We start from the raw sequence: 19,643 nt of genomic DNA on the forward strand, positions 1-19,643 counted from the left end.
GTGTGCTCTCCTGTCCTCCCTACACTGTAGATCCTGGCTGTCGTGGTTTCCCCGAGACCTGAGCCCGGCGGGCGTGAAAAGTTACTTTCCAGTAAGAAGGTGGAGAGGGGAAGACGCCCCGCACAGGTCAGGCCCTAGGACCCTGGGCGCCGGTGGCTCCGCCTGGGTCCATGGGCCAACTAGGGCCAGAGGCCCGGGCTGGAGCCCGTTTCACTCCCAGTCCTGCTCCTGGGCGGCGGTCGAGCCAACAGCCGGGGCGGGCCTCCTGGGCCCGCCATCGGCAGGTGCGGGGCAGCCCGGCCTTCGCAGCGGCGTGCCCCGCAGGCGAGGGAGGCTCAGGACCGGGCTCCTCATCTCGGAGGACCGGCGCAGCGCGCTCAGCAGACGGAGCTCAGGCCGCCCGCTCCGGGTCTCCCAGGCGGCGGGCGAGGGCAGCCTGGAAGGCTGGCGGGGTACACTCCCCGCGCCGCGGAAGCGGTCGCGCAGGGGAGCGGCCGGGGTGCCGGCCCTCGCGGCGCTTCCGGCCAGGACCGGAAGCGCGGTCCTGTGAACTACAGCTCCCAGCAGCCTCCGCGGCACGTCCTGTTCGGCGCCGGGGGAGCGGCCGCCATTGTCCGCGGCCGCCGTGAGGCCTTCGCCCGGGCCGTGGGGCCGCTGCCGCTGCCGCCGCCGGAAGCCGGGGGACGGGAGAGGGGGCGCGGAGAGGTGGCGCCAGTGGTGGGGGCCGGCGCGGCTCTAGGGCGGGGCCTGCGCTTGCTCTTTCCGCGCCGGCTTCGCGCCCCGTTGCCCTCGGCCCGCGGCTCGGGCGGGCGCGACCTGCCCCGCCGCGCAGGGGGGCCGCGAGCCAGGTAAGGCGGGCCGCTCGCGGGGCCCGCCCGAGCGGCAGCGGCGGCCCGCTGCCCCAGGCGCTCCGCGTCCCGGCCGGCGCAGGAGGACGTCAGACGTGGGTGGGAACAGCCGGTGCGGGGCGTGCGGCGGCGGCTGGCGTCAGGTCGCCGTGGCGTGCGAACGGCCCGCCGCGCTTTGTTCGCGCCCCGGGCCTCCGGACGGGTCCGCGCTCCGGCGCAGGCCTGCCGCCCGGGCAGGCCGCTCTGCTCCGCCCCCCGGCCCGGACTCGGCCACGCGCGCGGGCTGGCAAGCACCGGCCTCGAGGTCCTGCAGGTGCATTTTTTTTTTTTTTTAAAAGATTAGGAGACACAGGATTCACCGTTTTAAAGCGAGCAATTCAGTGGTTTTGTTGTCTATCCATAAAGTTGTGCAGCAGTCACCACCGTCTAATCCCAGAACATTTTCATAATCCTAGAAGGCACCTGCACCCAAATGGGAGCTGTCACCTCCCACTTTCCCGTCTTCCAGCCCTAGACCATGACTGTATCTGCAGGTAGATTTTACAGTGATTTTTGTTAGATCATCCGAAAGTTCCATTTATCATTCCCAAGAAAGTCGACTCCCTTTCTTGGGAATGATAAATTTTCACCCTTATTCAGATGGCACCCTGGGTTTATTCAAGTTACCCTTCATTTCTCTCCAGAAATTCTGTTACGTTTTACCATGTAAATTATGTTTTCTTGTAATGCTTACTGGGATTCTTTAGTTACTTCTGTGGGTTACTTTCTTCTTTGTTCCCACTGGGTCTTCTGTGAAAAAGGACCACTCTGTCTTTTTCCACTTTTGTCTCTAGACTGGGAATCAGGTGCTCTTGGGCAGGTGGTGCTCCTGGACAGGGACCTGGTTGATCTGTCCTCAGGGATGGCGGCCATCAACCCGTGGGCCTCGTGGGGTGAGTCCGAATCCTGTGTTGTCTGGGCCTTCCCTAGATGGGACCTGCTGTAGCACTGGGTCAGGGCTGAGGATTCTGGGGATGGGAGAGGATTTGCCTGTCTTAGTAGAGAATTAGAACCGGTTGCTGGAAAGGGGGAAAAAGTTGGCATAAAAGACCGACTTGTTTATATTTTACAGTCAGCTCCTGAAAAGTGACACTAACTCAAAAGATTTTCTGGCGATTTGTGGGGTTTCTTGGAAGACCATCATACATATAATAGAAATGTCTTTAAAGCTGTCCATGTTTTTTACTTAACTTTTTTGTTTTTTGTACTGGGGATTGACCCAGAGGTGCTTTACCATTGAGCAACATCCCTGCTTCTTTTTATTTTGAGACAGAGCCTCATGGAGTTGTTGAAGCTGTCCCCTTGAATTTCTAATCTTCATGCCTCAGCCTCTGGAGTTGCTGAGATTACAGGCATGTGCCACTATTCCCAGCTGCATTGATCTATAATTTAAAAACAATGTTAAAGGATAGTGTGATGTCAGTGGTATGTTTTATTTTCAAGTGAGATTTTCATCACTAGACATCAAGAAAGTATCCTAGTAGTTAACTTTTTTAAAAAAAAAATTAGATAACACTGTATTTGTCAGATACCTCAAGCCTTTAAAAGGTGGTTTTTAATTGTCCTATGGTTACATTGTGTGGATACATTTCCTGACTCTGACTCCTGTGTGCATTTCCCTTACAAATCCACCTACCTTGGGCTCTGTGGAACTTTGTCATTCCCCTCAGTGAGGCAGTCTCCTTTTCCATTTTTTTGTTTTAGATGACCACAATATCTTTGTTTGTTTATTTTTATGTGGTGCTGAGGATCGAGCCTAGTGCCTCACATTTGCGAGACCAGCGCTCTACCACTGAGCTACAGTCCCAGCCCTCCTTTTCCATTTTGTCACCTTTATTCACCTGGCTTGGTGTCACAGCCCTAACCTGATCCTTCTGTGCAGGTGCCCTTATGGACCAGTCCTGGGGGATGGCAGCTGTTGACCCGTGGGCCTCCTGGGGTGAGTTGAGAGCCAGTGTCCTCAGCCATGTTGACTGCCACATGTGGCCTCACCCTGCACTGATCTGCCATAGCTGGGGTCAGAGCGGGGACCTGGGGATTCTTCAGGGCAGGGATTTGTGGTCCAGATCTGACACTGTTCAGAGCTGGAGCAAAGAGGAGCTGGAGTGCTCCTAGGGCAGGATGTGTGGGAGTCAGTGTGCAGCCGTTCAGGGCTCCAGCCCAGAAAGGCTGTGAACAGATGCTACTGCCCATGACATAGGGTGTCAGCGAGGGACTGGTGTGTTCAGTTGTGTGCCTTTTCCTTTTCTGGGCCGCATTGCCTTCGTCTGTAGAATGAAGAAGCAAGTCTACTCCTTTCCCATGAAGGGAGGGCAGTGCTAGTCTTCCTCAGCCCCCAGGAGGAAGCGCTGGTGTGGTGGAGCTGTTGTAAGGAAAGAGCTGCCTCGGTGACTTCTTTTTCCTTCCTTAGCTCTGTGTCCTCAGGACTCTGCGTGGCACATGGATGGGAGCAACGAGGAGGGGAGGAGGGCTGCTGGGCACCCAGCAGCCCAGGTCCAGGTGAGATGGGCTTCCACTTTTTCCTGAAGGGGAACTATATTCCCAAAGGATGTGTGTCCACGTTGTCACTGGCCATCCCAATCATTCTGGTTACTCAATTTACAATAGCAAGAGTTTGGGTAGAAAAGGAATCAGCCAGATGTTCATGTTTCGAGTGCAGGTGGGGAGAATTCAGTCAGTGGTCCATGACTTAGAGTCTGTCACACCCGCCTGTCCAAAGTGCTGAGCCACAACTCTGCCTAGGGCTCTGTGCAGGATGAAGGGTGGCCCGCTTGGCTGGCAGCCCCCTTTTCCTCCTCCCACCTGTTTCATGTATTCAGATCTGATTGAGGCTGATGTGGATTGTGCCCTCCTTGACTGGTGAAGGAATGCAAGGACAGGCGTCAGCCTCTGCCCTGAGAACCTCCCAGACTCCTTTCTGGAGAAGTCATTCACTAGCTAATGCCATCTCATAGGTGGCCTGGGCTGCCTGTGTGTTGTGGGGAGGGCCCTGTAGCAGCTCAGTCCAGCTGATGCTGGGAGATGGGCAACTGTGTGGAGGCCAGTGGGCACAGAGCAGCTGTGGAAGGTTGGAGCCAGGCGGGCATTGTAGAAGAAGGGCCTCACCTGCAGCACCTCAGGTGTGTTTTGGGGCTGGGGGTGCACTGTATGGCCAGTGTCTAGACAAGACTGACCCCAGTTAGTTTTCAGACTGGAGAGACCAGAAAGAACCTGCCTTCTGGCTGAGAGCTGGGACTCCACCCTGGGAGGCTTGGAGCCTCAGAAGTGTTGGGAGCAGGAGGTACAAGTTCAGAGGTGGCTGGAGGGGTGCTCCTGGAAGTGTGGAGGGCAGGGCTGTGGGAAGCAGGATGGCGGTTCAGGCCTGGGAGCTGGGGAGGAGAGCAAGGTCAGAGATACAGGGAGTCGAAGCCGGGGGCTTCAGGACTGAGGGCACAGTGGTGGCTCCTGAGAGAAACAGGACAGTAGACTTGTGGGACAGGCATTGTCCCTTTCCCTTTCCTGCCCAGTCTCCACCAGAGGCAGGCACTTAAGTTTTTTTCATTATAGCTTTGTTGAAATATCCACATAAACTATGCTGTTTAAAAGTATTTCATAGTTGTTTTTTTTTTTAAATATATTCACAGAGTTATACATCCATCACCAGCATCTAATTCTAGAACATTTCTATCACCCTGAAGAGAAGTCCGGTACCCTCTAGTAGTCTCTCCCTGTTCCCCAGCCCCCAGCCTGGCAGCTGCTGATCTGCCTTCTCTCTATGGATCTGCCTGTGCAGAGGCTGCGGGTCCGTGGAACCATGGTCTCTGGCCTCGAATGCCTGTCTGCTTTCACCTAGTGCAGTGTTCCAGGCTCCTCCTTGTCGGGGCCTGCATCAGTGTTCATTCCTTTTCATGACCGAGGCACATTTTTTAACTGATTTCAGTTTCTTAAGATTATCCCATGTTTCTAAATGGGAGATTTTTAATCTATTTTTTCTAATTCATCAAACTTCCATTTACTTTGTTGATTCCCGGTTATAAAAGGCAAAGAAAATAATTTCATCACATTATTTAGGTCTTCAAATAAATAGTTTCATTACAGTATTTAGGTCTTTTATTTATAAGTTAACGAATCAAGTAAATGTGAGGCACTGTGTTATAAAGCTTTTACAAATTACATCACTTAACTTTACACCTCCACCAAAATTTGAAAAATTTATAAAATCTGCATTTTCAAAGCGGAAAGGTGAAGTGAATCATAATTGTGTAGCCCCATGAGGCAGTGCTGCTTCCTGGGAAGGAGAGGGGCCTGGATGCAGTGATGTGGGTGCTGCTTTCCTGGGTCTGGACTGGGGCAGCTGTGGGGTCCACTGCTGTCCTCGTGCATACAGTCATTTCTAGATGTGCAGCAGTGCAGCAGCCTAGGCTGAGGCGGGCCCTGAATCAGTCTCCTGGGAACCAGTTAGCGGTAACAGTGCCATGAAGAAGCCTGCCTGACCACTGTGCTGTGCTGCGCTGTTCATTTATGTCAGGGTTTCTGAGAACCTATCAGAGTTAATGCTGAGAAAATAAAACAACATTGAAACACAGTACCCTCTAATGTCTGAAGAGTTGTGATTTCTGAGACCATGCTCCTGGCCCCCTTCCCACACTCATTTGGATTCTTCCCTGTGGGAAACTTGGACTTGAATTGTGAGATTTTTTAAATTAATCAATGACTTCAGGAACACAGATGAGCCTGTGTCTTTTTAGGGTTCCTTCCAAGTTAAATATTTATTGAAATAAAGCATCTACCTGGTGAGAACATCAAATGCTGTCATCCCTCATTATCTGCACAGTCCATTCTTGGGAACAAGCTACTTAGTGAAGTGCCAGCTAGCAGGAGCCCAGATCCTGTTATTTCATGGAATAAGGGACAATAATAACAACAGTGATAATATTTCAGTCTATCTAAAATGCCAGCCAACCTCCCCAATGTGGAAATGCTCTTAAACCCGTCTGCAGCAATTCACCAGGAACTTCTGCATGATAAAACAGGTATATAAAACACTAGTAATACTGTGCACCCATCCTTGGTCCTTCTTGACTGTCTAGTTATGGTTTTCTTCTCTGCAAAGAGTTTACATTAAGATACTAATAACAAGCACTGGGGTTTAAGTCAGTGGTAGGGTACTTGCCTAGCACATGAGAGGCCCTGCGTTCAATTCCAGTACTGGGGGAAGAAAGAGATACCAAAGAAATGGTTGCCAGTTGCCCAGGGTTCCATGAAGGAGAGCCTGTCACGGAACCCAGGTGATGAGCAATCAGGAAATAGCCTTTGGGGCAGGCAGCTAAGCCCGGTCAACACCTTGGACTCCTCTCTCAGACCCTCTTGGGCTGTGAGTAAGCAGATATGGGAAGGGCCTAGACAAGTGCATACTTGTGCACGGAGTGATGTGCAAAGGTTTCTTGGGTTTGGTGGGGCATCTTCACAGCCATCGTGGGAAAGGGGGTTTAGCTTGGAAGGGCTTCTTTGGAGCTGAAGGCCTCATTCCTTCCCATCACCCCAAAGCAGCAGGTAATAGTGTGAGTCCTGCGTCTCCACACTAGGGGGGGATTTGCCCTCAGCTCCTGGACTTTGTGTTTCATGTGCAGTTCTGGAAGTTCTTCACTGTGTCCTCTTACTGTCCCTGAGGTGAGGCCACTAGCATGGGGGAGTATTCAGCTGGACTGGTTTTTCCTGCTTTTAGTCCTCATGCCTCCGAGTTTGATAATATCTCCTTTTTTAAATTCTGGAAATTTTTATTTTAAATATTCTTTTGACAGATTGTTAAGTTATAGAAAAGTATAGAAAGCAGTTGAACAAACACCAGTCCCATCACTCTGGGGAGTGATGTGTGGTCACGTTTGCTGGGTTCCTTCTTTACATTGTCCTCAGTGGTTCTCGTTCTTTTCCAGAGCTGCCGGTCATGGATCTGGTGTGTACACAGATAATACTTTTTCGTTTTCATAACAAACTATGTAGACAGCAGAGATGTACAGTCTGATCTTTCTGAAGTTTCCTCCCTTGTACCTGTTGCTTCTTTAAAGCTTCCTTTGTGGAACTTTGAGGTGGCCTGTGTTGATACAGGTGGGTTACGCCAGGTGGCCCCACGGGGAAGCTCGCCCTGCCGCCCTTTCTTCTGGATGGGCGTGTAAGGCCTGCCTCTGTTGTCTTTGCTGTAAACCACATGGGGAATGTCCCCGTGGCTTCCGTCTGTGCCGCTGTGAGACCTCCCCTAGCATGTCCCTGGAGGGGAATACTGCTGAGTTCCCAGGCCTGCTGCTGTGTGGCTCAGCCTGGGTGCAGCCTCTGTGCAGCCTCCCCACTCTGGGAGAATGCCCATTTCCCTGCGTCTTTGCCAGGTCCTGTAGTTTTCAATGACCTTATGACCCAAAGTCCTGTTGCATTATTTTAGTTGGATACTAGTGAGATAGAATATCTTTTGGTATCTTTGTTGGCCATTTGTATTTTCTCTCTGGTTCATTCCCTTGTCCCTGGATTTCTAGACATTGCTGTGCTGCTGTGTAGGTATTTTCCATGCACTCTGGGCCCTCATGCTTTGCCATATGTGAGTTATCTTCCAGTCTGTGGCTTGTCTTAACTTGTGTCATGTGTTTTTTGGTACTTTTTTTTTTTTCAAATGTATAGCTTTGTTTATGGCTGTTTGTGTGTGTGTGTGTGTGTGTGTGTGTGTGTCTTATTTTAAGAGAACTGTGCTTTAAAAGGTAACTTTCTCCTTCTTTATGTTCTCGCTCTGGGGTCCTCTGCTGAATGATGGGCCTCCTCAACAAATTGCTGGCTGTTATTTCTGCTCTGCATTCCATATCTGTCCTCAGGGAGAGAGGGAGGCTTGGCCGTCATTCCCACCTCCACAGAGCTCTCGGGGATCCTGAGCTGAGTGCAGGGCCTCTGTTCCCCACTTCTGGGACTCCTTCCCTGTCCCCAGAGAGTGTTTCTATAGTCTGCTTCGTTTTCCATTGCAGTCTTCCTGGGCTGAGAGGCTGAGAATGGGACCTACAGTTCACTGAAAGTTGGGTGCTGCTCCGCCTGGCCGCTGAGTTCCGCCTTCCTGGGTGGCAGGTGTTTCTGCTGTCCCAGGGGTCCTCTGGTCTGTCTGTGTTCACCAGGGAAGGGCTGTGAGGCTGTGTGTGTGTCTGCTGCAGCTGAAGATGCCCGCCCTCCTGACAAGTCCCTCTCTGGAGGCGGTGGGCCTCAGTGGCCAGGATCCGCAGGTCAGTGCTGCTGCCTGTCTCAGCTTGGGCCACTTAGACCCCAGGCCTCACTGCAGGGGTCTCAACTCCGGCGGCAGCCTGGGAACCCACCTTGCACACTTGGGTCCAGAATGCTCATGGGCTTTGCCCAGGTGCAAGTGCAGTGCTGGTGGCATGGGCCACGGTGGGGAGACGGGGAGCCGTCCTGGGTCTGGCTCTGCTGCGAGTGTTCCAGCCCTACTCCCTCCTGCCTCACTGTGTCCTAAGTAGGTGCCCAGAGCCGCCCGGGCTCCCGCGGCAGCCTTCCTCTGCTCTGTTTACTGGGGTCAGCATTTCTGACACACTGTGGAACTTCTGGTGCTGCTGACCTGTTTTTTCACACACACAAACACACACCTGCGCTTGCACACGTGTTCTTTGGAGTTTTCTCTACTGAGCTACACTCCTCGCTCTTTTCACTTTTTATGTAGAGAGAGTGACTTGTTGGGTTCCCTGGGTTTGAACTTGCTTGAACTTGCTATCCTGCCTCAGCCTCCTTGGTAGCTGGAGTGTGGCCTGCACCACCACACCTGCCTGTACTGTAGACGTACAGCAGTCCCTTTAACAGACCGCCACCGACGTGATGGCTTACAACAACACGGACTCTCTCTTCTGGAGCGCGGAAGTCTGAAATGTGCTCCACTGGAGGCCCGAGGGGAGTATGCTTTCCTGCCGGTCAGGTTTCCAGGGGCCACCTGCCCTCCTTGCTTGTGCCCTTTGTCTTCAGCACAGTGCTGTGACCTTTGCCTCCATCTTGTGACTGGCTGACCCTCCTGCCTCCCTCCCTCCCAGGAGGACTGTGTGGCCACGTGGGATCACCTGGTACTCTGAGATAACCTCCCCATTTCAGTCACGTCTGCAGAGTCCCTTTCATCACTGTGGTGATGGTGCGGGTGTCCCCTGCCTCCAAGCCTTCCACGGCCCCCATGATCCTCAGCTTCAGCGCCTGCTAGCGTTCAGCCCCCGCCGTTTCATTCGCTCCAACCACCTTCTTGTTAAAATGAGTATTTCGAATCAAGTCTCGGACCCTGTCATTTCACCTGTAAGAATGTCTGGGTCTGTAAGAGAGAGGTACCTTTCAGGCTGTAGCCACAGAGCATTTATCACCCAGGAACTTAACTTGGTTCCTTAACGTTGCCTAGTACCTGGTGCACTTCAGGCTGGCTCACTTGTCCCCAAAATGCCGCCTTCTCTGTTTTGGTACTGGGGATTGGTAAATGGGTACTTTACCCCTGAGGTATATCCCCAGGAGTCTTTTATTCTTCATTTTGAGACAGTTCCTAGACCCTCGCTACGTTGCTGAGGCTGACTCTGAACTTGTGATCCTCCTGCCTCAGCATTCTGAGGGGCTGGGATGACAGATGTGCACCACATGCCCAGCCCAAATATCTTCTTAGAGTTGGTTTGTTGGTTGTTCGTATCGGGATCCACAGAAAACCCACACATGGCTTGTGCCTGGTAGGCTGAAGAAACTGGTGCCTTGGCTGGTTTGCCTGGTTTGCCTTTGTGATGTCATCAGACGAGTCCTGCCCCCGTGTCCTGTGAACTGGCAGTTGGACTAGGGAGCTGTGCAGATCCATTTGGTATTTTTTTTTTTTGAATCTTTATTTTTTTAATTGTAGTTGGACACAATACCTTTATTTATTTATTTTTAATAAAGGTGCTGAGGATCAAACCCAGGGCCTCGCCCGTGCTAGGCGAGTGCTCTACACTGAGCCACAGCCCCAGGCCCGTCTGGTATTTTGACAGTACTTCTGTGTGGCTCTGGCCCCTCCTGCTTTGTTGCATCAGAAGGCCCACAATGTCTGTGCTTGATCTCCAGGCGAAGGATGGATTAGAGGTGGTGATACGCCCTCACCCCCATCTTTTTTTTTTTTGATTTTTATTTGTTTTAGTTAGTTACACATGACAGTACAATGACCTTGACATATCATACATTTGAATCAGATGGGATCTAATTTCTCATTTTTCTGAGTGTACAGGTTGCAGAATCATATTGGTCATGCAGTCACAAATATACACACAGTCATGATAATGTCCGTTTCATTCTACTACCCTTCCTATCCCCCTATCCTCCACCCCCATCCTAAAGCTCCCTGTCGGCCTTTCTCCTTGGCCCAGCTGCTGTCCGTGGTTCTTGTCAGCATCCACTTTATTATCAGGGGTTGCAAAACCCTTCTCCAGTGATTTCATTCTATTCATCTGTCTTCAAGGCAGTGTCTACTAGGTGTGATTCTTCAGTGCTTAAAAAAAAATCAGTGGTCCCTCTGGGGTCTTGGGAGGTGAGTTTGTGGCAGTCTGCCAGCATCCTGGTGAAGCGCAGGTAGCTGTGGAGGCCAGCTGAGGTGCCACCCCAGGGAGGTCAGGTAGCGGGAGGTGTGTGGACAGTGAGCAGGGCCTCCCAGCTTGCCCCACCGGTGTTGTGCTCTGAAAGCTCATGAGCTTAGGGTTTGTGCACTTCTCTGTCCTGTGTCCCATTCAGACAGAATCCCAGAATGCAGAGACACAGGTAGCCATCCAGCAAACAGGTCTGGACAGGGCTGTGGGAGAAGCAGGAGGTCAGCACGGAGCCCACAGGCCCACAGTCAGCAGTGGCTCACGGGATGTGCCAGCCCCGTCTGTGCTGCAGAGGGTCGGAGCCCAAGGCAGGAGCCCCCCGGCCTAGCAGTCACTCGGCACCAGGGCTCTTGGTGAGAGCTTCAGACAACGCGTCTCTACACTTAGCGCATGTTCGCTGCCGCAAATGCTGGGCACAGGTGGGGAAGGGACTGCGACAAGCTGGCTGTGGGGCCTTGGCAGGTCTCCAGGGAACTGCGGCAGGGACGGCTCTTCAGGCCAGTCACAGTGCGAGTGGAAGGTGCAGTTCTGGTGCAGAGAGAGAGATGGTCACTGAGATTAGAGGTGGCAGGCTGTGTCTGAGCTGTGCCTAGCAAGGACAGAAGGTATGCCCCCAGGAGAGGAGAGAGGTGGGTGCTGGGAGGGCAGGGAGGGGTTCAGGGACCCTCAGAGTAGAAGTGATGCTCTGCACACCTGTCTGCTCGGCAGGTGTTTGTCTTAGGCTGGCTCTGCCCCTGTCAGGACCATGTGCATGGTGGGCTGTGAGGCCCGGTGAGCAGGAACTCTGGGGACACATCACTCACTTCCCCCTATGCCCGCCTGGATGCCAGGTGCCTGAGGCACACAACTCATCTCTGAGAGGAACTGTAAGGGATGTCTTCATTGTAAAAGTCAGACTTCATCTTTCCCTATAGTTTCCTGTTCTCTTATTCCTAAAAATGTCAGCGCGGGTTTTATTTAGGTCACATATTTTGATGGCTACTGTGACTGATTACCCTTGGCCCAGCCACTCAGGGTCGTCCTGCTCACCCTTAGCTCCAGTCCTTGAGAGGGATTGAGAAGGTCTGGGATGAACTTGGGGGTGGTCTGGGGATGCATTCAGAGGGTCTGGGAGTGGACAGGGAGGGAGGGTCTGGGGTGGAAGCTTCCCCACGGTGGCCAGGAGGTCATATGTGAATGTTCAGTCCCTTCCAGGGCCTGTGTTCCCATGTGGGAGCACAGAGTTAGGCCCGTGGTTTCTAGCCTGCTGTTGGTGTCCTTAGCTTGTTCCCACTCTGACCTGGGCTTCATTGCCTGCCTTTGCAGGGAGGGGACTGCCCAGGTGAGCTGTCCACACCACCAGGTGTTACTGGTATTGGGCAGGTGTCCTAGGAGACACCTGCTCCTCTTTGCTGTGGTTATTGGGGCCCCACACGTCCAGTTGGGGCCTTGGTGAGGCCAGATTCTTGACTACCTCCAGGAGGCCCTTCCCTCCAGTCTCCTCTTCCAGGCTTTTAGTCTTGTTCTTTCCCTGGAAACATTGGAGGGGGCCCTGGCTGAGAAACACGTGCTCTTTAGGAACCAGTGACCTTCGAGGATGTGGCTGTGGACTTCACCCAAGAAGAGTGGGGGCAACTCGATCTTGTGCAGAGGACTCTGTACCGTGATGTGATGCTGGAGACCTATGGGCACCTGCTCTCTGTGGGTAAGTGACACTGTGAAAATGGCAGTGCCCCAGTGGCTCCCTGGTGGGGGCCAGTTCTCAGGGCTGAGGTGATCTGGAGCCCCAGTACTCATGAGGTAGGAGGACCTGTGCTTCCTCAGTCCTGGTGGGACTTTGCATGAGGACTGGTCAAGGGGATGTCTTGAGTGGGGCATCATTGGGGGAGTGGACAGCGTCTTTCTCAGGCCCGGCATTGTGGAAGGACTGGGCAGATCCATCTTTGCTGTCTCCTGTTTGATTCACAGTGCCATTTTCCCTCCACACACAGGGAATCAGATGGCCAAGCCTGAGGTCATCTCCCTGTTGGAACAAGGAGAAGAACCGTGGTTGGTGGAGCAGACGTGTCCTGAGAGCTCTTGTCCAGGTGAGGGCAGGCCCCTGTGTGAGAGAAGGGGGCTGAGGGCAGGGGTCACCTGTTTTGGGACCTTGGAGAATCCCTCCCAGGAGCTCCCTCCCTGGCACCTGACTTTGCTGCTGTGTTCTCAGCACAGATGCCCCACCTGACTGTCAGAACAGCTTGCTGGGCCAGCTCCCAGCCCTGGGCACCTCTCGATGGCGCTCACCTTCTCTGCTGTCCCTTCTCTGAGATGACTGCTCTTTCATTTACTTAACTTTAAAACTTTTGATTTTTCTGTTTTTCCCAAATTTGTAGCCCGTGGCCACAAACTCTTCTTTTAAAAATGAAAACAACAAGAAAGTTGTTCTTATTTAGGAAGCATATTCATGTCTCAAACCGAAGCTGCTAGACCGTGAAGCTGAGAGCCTCCTGAAAGCTCCCTCTCGCTCAGGTGGCTCTCCCCACCTGGACGCGCCCTGCGGGCCGCAGCTGCTCTGTTGTTGTACGTTTTCCAGGTTGTTCTGGGCACTGCAGTTTGCATCTCGATTTGTAACAGACTCACTCAGTTAATCCAGTCTATTTTGACCGTATTCTGCCTTCCTGTTGTGCTGTTCTCAGGAGTCACCTCCTGTGGGTCTAGCATAGATTTTATAACTGCTGCTCTGTTATCGCCTTTTGAATCAAATAGAAAGTGGGAGTTACCAGCCGAAGACACGTGCCCCCGCTTGCCCTCGCATCTGTGGTTTTCTTGTTGGTGGTCTTCACTTGCAGTCGCTGCCTGTGGTTCTTTCCTCTCTGCCTCAGGGGCTCCCTTTAGTTTTTCTTTTGTTTTCTTTTTTTGAACCAGGGATTGAACTCGGAGGCACTGAGCCACATCCCCAGCCCTATTTTTTTTTTTTTTTTAATTTAGAGACAGGGTCTCATTGAGCTGCTTAGTGCTTCGCCATTGCTGAGGCTGCCTTGAACCTGCGATCCTCTTGTCTCAGCCTCCCAAGCTGCTGGGATTACAGGCGTGCTCCACTGTGCCCGGCTACTAGCATTTCTTTAGGGGAGGGTTTGGCAACTTCCAGGTTTTGTTTTTTGGGAATCTCTTTGTCTCTTTTATTTTCCAAGAGTAATTTTACTGGATATAAAATTCTTGAAGGACAGTTTTTTCCTTTTGTCCCATGGTTTCTGATGAGAAGCACTCATGTAAGCCCACTTGTTGAGGCTCCCCTGTGTGAGAGGAGCTGTTGTCTCCTGCTGCTTTCAGAGTTCTCCTTTGACAGTTCTCTCTCTGTATAGTTTTCCTGTCGATGTGTGTGTGCGGCCTTCTTGGTTGGGGCTTCTCAGAGCTCCTGTGTGCATCTCACTCCTGAGCTTGTCCTCTTCATGGCCCTAGCTGAGTGCTGTGGGACCTAGCTGCTTGCTGTTGCCCCTGACAGCTTGGAGGTGCAGGCTTGACCAGCTCCCTCAAGGCTTTCTGCACACTGTGAGTTCCCCGTCAGGTAGGACAGAGGTGACCTTTTCTGTCGGGGTTTCTAGGGACCACCAAGCAGGACCACTCTTGACTGTTGTTTGGGAATGAGGCTTAGGAGAAACTCCAGCTCTGTTCTGTTCTTCTCTCCCAGTATTGGACACGTGGGCTATTATTTTTCAGGACTACGGATGAGCTGGGGAGCCCCTGATAGGACTAGGGTACATTACTAAAAACCCACAAAGGTCACTGTCCTTATTGATACTGTTATTTTTCTTGTTTAACACTTTCTGGTTGATCTAAGGCTCTGGTTCATTTACAGAATTCTGAAAATTTGATTTTGACCATCTAGCCAGTTTTAAAATTGCCTTTCCAGAGGGATGGGGTTGTCGATGTCCTGGCTCTGACATGTTTATTGACTTCCTGTGCTTCTGGCTTGTCTCTGGTGCATGCTCCGTGGGCCACCGGCACTGTGTAGTGCTGGACAGGAACGGTTTCTTTGGTCTTATGTTTGGTCAGCTACCATCTTAAGTTTCTCTGGAGTTAATTTGAGAACTATATGAAGGTGCACTCACATCTCAGAGCTAAGTGTGAAGTTTGTAATCAGTGCCACTTCTCAAGCAGAGTTAAGCCTCTGTTACGATGAATTCAGGTGGGTAAAGAGAAAGGTGGTGCATGGGAAGTGAGAAGAGAAGCTACAGAAAGAGAACAAAGTCTGGTCCCACTGGATACTCGTGGGAAGCTGTGTGATGGCTGCCAAAGGAGTCCATATTCTCACCCCCAGAGTGTGCGAACAGGGCACCTTGTATGGCAGAAGGGGCTTTTCAGATGTGAATAAATTACAGATTCTGAGATGAGATTATCCTGGCTCATCTGGGTAGATTCTAAATGAAATCATGAGGGTCCTCAACAAAAGTGAGGCAGGAGGGTCAGAGACACAGGGGAGGTGGGACAGAGGTGGAGGTGGGAGTGCTGTTCTTTGAAGATGGGGAGCAAGCTTCAAGCTGCAGAGGGTAGCCAGCATCTCAAGGCTGGAGGGGGCAAGGGCAGGGCTTCCCCAGAGCCACTGGAGAGGGCACACCTTGATGGCTGCTGCCTTCCGGAACTGTACCGTAATAAACTTGTGTTATTGTAAGCCACCGAGCATGTGAGCATTTATTATAATAGCAGACTCCCGTTGTTGGAGGGCTGCTGCCTCAGCGTTGAGGATTTCTTGCTGAAGGGAAAGGAGGGAATTTGGCAGCATTTTGCTGGATTCATTCTCAGCCAGTCATCAGGAAAGTCCACATAGGGTGGGGGCAGCACCAGTATTTGAGTGCAGATGGTCAGGCTGCGACTCCCTTGGCTTTTTTGTCATGCACCTGTTTTTCCAGTCCATATCTTATGTAATTGCTCTAAAAATGATTGTGTAGTTCACAAGAATTGTAACCTTAGGGGTGTTTTGAAACCACGATGGTGTTGCTCTTTGAGCTGGTGAATCTCATGTCTTCAACTGGACTCCATGATACAGACACAATGTGAAAGCGTTTTATCACAGATAAGCTCCTGTCTTGCTGGTGGTGCTCTCTCTCACCCCACCCATCTTCCTTTTTTGGGGGCAGGTGTCAAGATGGGAATTATGAAGGTGTTCTAACATAGAAGTAAGTCAGGACACTCTTTGGTGATTTGCACGTTAGTTTCTAAGCCTGCATTCCCATCTTTTATTGAACCAGTTCGCCCTGCCCTGCCCTGCCCTGCCCTGCCCTGCCCTTTTTCCCCCCATACCTTAAGAGCATTCACGTGTCCTTTTAGTCCCCAAGACCAACCCAGGTTCATTGCCCTCTGGGAGGACACATACACACAGGTATCAATGTACTTAGATCTGGGGCTTGTCATAATGAAGGCATACAAGCAAAAGGAAAAGGTGTGCAGGGCTCGGCCCAGAGGAAACCTGGCCTGGGTCTCCATCAGCTCTTCAGTGGAGGTACACACGCCCAGTGAAGTGTTTTCTGCTGGAAAACCTGCCTGAGCCTGAGAGTCTAGGGTGTTTGAGGTGTTGCTCACGTGGGCAGAGTGCCAGCACACCTTACTGCAATCCCTGAACTCCATCCTTCCAGAGAGAAAGCAGATGTTCATCAGGAACAGCAGGGCTTGCGTAGATGCCTGGGAGAGCAGGTAGAGAGAGCTTCTCACCAGGATCAGCAGGGCTCGCAGAGATGCCTGGAGGAGCAGGTACAGTGTGCTTCAAGGGCTGGAGCATGTCACAGTCTCTACCAGTTACAATACTTCAAGACCTCAATTCCCAGGAGTGGGCCAGGGCCAGTCCTGAAGCAGGCCATCTTGGTCATGTGCAGTGTTAAGCACACAGTCTGACAAAGTTTGCTCATTTCTGCACACCCTTGTTCTGGTTCTGCTTTTCATGGGAAAGTACTCTTCAGTGGTGTAGTTTGTGTTCTGGTAAACAATGTTCACTTCTCACTCTTGTCTGCTGTGATATTTCTCTGGCTTCCAGAGAACAGATTCACTGTTGCCTTCCAATAGCATGGACTGTGAAGCTCATCACCCTTCCAGCCTAGGTCTCTGTGTCCTCACGGCTCTTTTCTGTCTCTCTTTAGAGTGGATGAGAGATCATGGAAGCAGTGCCTTGATCCCAACACAGAGAGCTTTCAATGAAGAACCATCCCACGGCGTGAAGTTGAAAAGATACATATGGGATGATCCTTGGTTTTCTAGGTTAGGAGTTTGGGGATGTAAAGACCAATTAGAAATGTACCATACAAACCAGAGTACAGCTATGAGGCAAATGGTCTTCATGCAAAAACAAGTCCTGTCTCAGAGAGGACTGAATTCTGAATTCTGTGGACTTGGGGCAGAGTATAGCCAGAGCGTAAACTTTGTTCCATGTCAGAGGGTTTCTCAGTTAGAGCATTTCTATAAGCCTGATGTGCATGCTGAAAGCTGGAGGTGCAACTCGGCCATAATGTATGCAGATGAGATCACCTGTGAAAACAGTGATCATGACAAAGCCCTGTTCCAGTCCCTCCACCCTGTTCACCCTGTAAAAATGCAAACTGCGGATGATCTTTTCAAATGTACTGATGCTGTTAAGTCTTTCAACCATATAATACATTTTGGTGATCATAAAGGAATGCACACAGGAGAAAAACTGTATAAGTATAAGGAGTGCCATCAAATCTTTAACCAGAGCCCATCCTTTAATGAACATCCAAGACTCCATATGGGAGAAAACCAGTATGATTACAAAGAATATGAGAATATCTTTTACTTCTCATCCTTTATGGAACATCAGAAACTTGGTGCTGTAGAGAAAGCATGTAAATACAATGAGTGGGAGAAAGTCTTTGGGTATGACTCGTTCCTCACTCAACACACAAGCTCTTACACTGCAGAGAAGCCCTTTGAGTACAGTGAGTGTGGCACGTCCTTCATCTGGAGCTCTTACCTGATTCAGCATAAGAAGAGTCATGCTGGAGAGAAGCCCTATGAATGTGACAAGTGTGGAAAAGCTTTTAGGAATCGTTCCGCCCTTACTAAACACGAGCGGACTCACACTGGAATAAAACCCTATGAATGTAACAAGTGTGGAAAAGCCTTTAGCTGGAATTCTCATCTTGTTGTACACAAGAGAATACACACAGGAGAAAAACCTTATGTATGTAATGAGTGTGGGAAATCTTTCAACTGGAACTCCCATCTTATTGGACATCAGAGGACTCATACTGGAGAGAAGCCTTTTGAGTGTACAGAGTGTGGGAAGTCTTTCAGCTGGAGCTCCCACCTCATTGCCCACATGAGAATGCATACTGGAGAGAAGCCCTTTAAATGTGACGAGTGTGAGAAGGCTTTTAGGGATTACTCAGCCCTTAGTAAACATGAACGAACTCACTCTGGAGCAAAACCATATAAATGCACTGAGTGTGGAAAATCCTTCAGCTGGAGCTCCCATCTCATTGCCCACCAGAGAACTCACACAGGGGAGAAACCCTATAACTGCCAGGAATGTGGCAAAGCATTCAGAGAACGCTCAGCCCTCACTAAGCATGAAATCATTCATTCTGGAATTAAGCCCTATGAATGTAACAAATGTGGGAAATCCTGCAGCCAAATGGCTCACCTTGTTAGGCATCAAAGGACTCACACTGGAGAAAAACCCTATGAGTGCAATAAATGTGGGAAGTCCTTCAGTCAGAGCTGTCACCTGGTGGCTCATCGGAGAATTCACACTGGTGAGAAACCCTATAAATGTAATCAGTGTGAAAGGTCCTTTAACTGTAGCTCTCACCTTATTGCACACCGGAGAACTCACACTGGAGAGAAACCATACAGATGTAATGAATGTGGGAAAGCATTCAATGAGAGCTCTTCCCTTATTGTGCACCTGAGAAACCACACTGGAGAGAAGCCCTACAAGTGTAACCACTGTGAGAAAGCTTTCTGTAAGAATTCCTCCCTCATTATCCACCAGAGAATGCACAGTGGAGAGAAGCGCTTCATATGCAGCCAGTGTGGGAGAGCCTTCAGCGGCCACTCGGCCCTGCTTCAGCACCAGAGGAGTCACAGCGAGGAGAAACGTCCTTGAATTTATCGGAGGGTTTTCATTTCTTGTACATTTGATAACCTATAGGAGAAAACCCTATAAATAAAATCAAAAGGGAAAGCTTCTCATTAAGAATTCAAGAAGACTTCCCCCTTTGTCACTCAGTAGGGCATATCTTGGAAGTAATGGTATGATGAGAAAATTAGGGAAAGGGTATCTGCAGTCATCAGCCCTTTCGGCCTCATGTCAACACAGAGAAGGGAGCTCTGGACTCCGCACGCAGCCCACCAGGAGCCTGTGCTTGAGGATCTGGTGGGGGCACCCTTCAGCATGTGCTCCCACCTCTGTGATCGTGTGCTCTGTCGGGGGGCTCGTGCAGAGCCGGGTTGGACTGGAATGTACTTCTCATGGAGCTGAGATATTGGGTGGAAATCTTTATAACACCATTTTACGCGTAATTACAGAAATGCAGATAGATTTTGCTTTGATGAGGGCAGGGTTTGGGTGGCCTTTTAGGGGTAGAATATGGGATATTAATCTGGTTCAAGAAAGGAAATAGTATAGTTTTGAGTGGGGTGTTTGCTGTTGGTCAAGATGAACTCCTTAGACAAGATGAGTGCGTGAGATCACTGAGGGCAGAAAGGGTGCAGCCTGGAAGGGTGAGGCTGGTGTGGGTCGAAGGTGACACTCACCACCTAGGGCCAGGGTCCGCTGCCTGTCTCTGCTCATGACTCCCTCCTTGGGTGGTAGTTTGTAATTTGTTTTAGGCGATCACTATAAATTATAACTTTGGACACGGCTTCAATATACATAGCACAAAGGAATTAAAAGAACATAGAATTGTGTGTGATATCTACTATAACACATCTAAAAAATGTGTGTATGGATAAGGACCTGTGAGGCCCATGGAGAAATTAACCCACTTAATTTAAGATGTCTTCGTTTTGTTCTTCAAATACATATAGCACTTATCTTTTGCCGTTTTGTTTTGAATTTTTTTTCAGATATTAAATTGTTTAATCCCATTAACTAGGTACTACCATTACCCCAGTTTTACAAATGGGGAACCGAGGCAGAAATGTTGGGGAACCCAGCTGAGGACCAGAGCTAGTAAGGAGTAGAGCTGAGGTTGGCTCCAGA

General features: G+C 50.7%; 1 protein-coding gene across 5 annotated transcripts; it reads left to right on the top strand.

The window, feature by feature from the left end:
• The first annotated feature begins 601 nt into the window (after positions 1-601).
• On the top strand, positions 602-19,480 carry Znf606 (zinc finger protein 606). 5 transcript variants are annotated; one of them, XM_027921102.2, is made up of 7 exons: positions 602-848; positions 1,682-1,780; positions 2,770-2,826; positions 3,298-3,386; positions 12,029-12,155; positions 12,442-12,537; positions 16,561-19,480. In XM_027921102.2, exons 2-7 carry the CDS (start codon positions 1,750-1,752, stop codon positions 18,543-18,545), a joined length of 2,385 nt encoding a protein of 794 aa, XP_027776903.2. In that variant the 5' UTR covers positions 602-848; positions 1,682-1,749; the 3' UTR covers positions 18,546-19,480. The 5 variants fall into 5 exon arrangements, with proteins under 5 accessions (XP_027776903.2, XP_071460929.1, XP_027776902.2 ...); XM_071604828.1 differs by lacking the exon at positions 602-848 and adding an exon at positions 859-1,161; XM_027921101.3 differs by lacking the exon at positions 602-848 and adding an exon at positions 1,171-1,381.
• Positions 19,481-19,643: the final 163 nt, after the last annotated feature.

Source organism: Marmota flaviventris, chromosome 18 (assembly GCF_047511675.1).
Source record: "Marmota flaviventris isolate mMarFla1 chromosome 18, mMarFla1.hap1, whole genome shotgun sequence".
NCBI lineage: Eukaryota > Metazoa > Chordata > Mammalia > Rodentia > Sciuridae > Marmota > Marmota flaviventris.